Genomic DNA, 609 nt, shown 5'->3' on the forward strand with positions numbered 1-609 from the left:
GCTCTTGAGTTTCGAGGTTTTAGCTAGGTAGCCATCGTCGAGCACCGAATAATTTTCGAGGAAATAACTCGCCTCGCAATTATCCTCGAGCGAGTCGCGCGCTAGCGATCGAAGAGTGGGGAGGAGATAATCGTTTTATCCGAAGATGGGATTAAGGAAGAAGTCGAGATCTCTTTGGCTACCGGATATCGCTAGCTCGTCAACATTCTAAGCTCCTTTCGGTGCTCGAAACTGGCGCTGTTTTTCCCAAGTTTCCAAATCTTCCCTAGTGAGAAGGTATTTCCGAAGTATGGTTAGGGGGGAAGTTTATCGCGCCAATTAATTTCGTATTCAATTTGCATCGCGTAACCCGCGAGGAGAGGGGGGGGGGGAATACGCGGCAAACTTTCCGGAAGCTTTTGGTTCCCTCGTTTCGTAACGATAATCGTCGACCAAATTCTCTTGCCTCGTTGCGTAGCCTCGATGCTAATGGACCCGTATCTCTCTTTTCTTGTTGCAGAGGAAGAGTGGAATTCGGATGGCAAGGGTCGACAGTCCAACGACATCGGTGAGTCAGTTCTCTCTCTTTCCCCCCCCCCTCCTCCCCCTTTTCGAACAACACAACAAGAA

The 609-nt window shown here is 49.6% G+C and overlaps 1 protein-coding gene across 1 annotated transcript in view; it reads left to right on the top strand.

Moving 5' to 3' along the window:
- Positions 1-609, top strand: part of LOC102674722 (coiled-coil domain-containing protein CG32809) — a 96,974-nt gene that overhangs the window by 37,734 nt on the left and 58,631 nt on the right. Inside the window, 1 exon segment of the mRNA XM_031515288.1 lies at positions 500-547. Coding sequence (XP_031371148.1) covers positions 500-547 — 48 coding nt within the window.

Source organism: Apis dorsata, unplaced genomic scaffold (assembly GCF_000469605.1).
Source record: "Apis dorsata unplaced genomic scaffold, Apis dorsata 1.3 scaffold_60, whole genome shotgun sequence".
Lineage (NCBI taxonomy): Eukaryota > Metazoa > Arthropoda > Insecta > Hymenoptera > Apidae > Apis > Apis dorsata.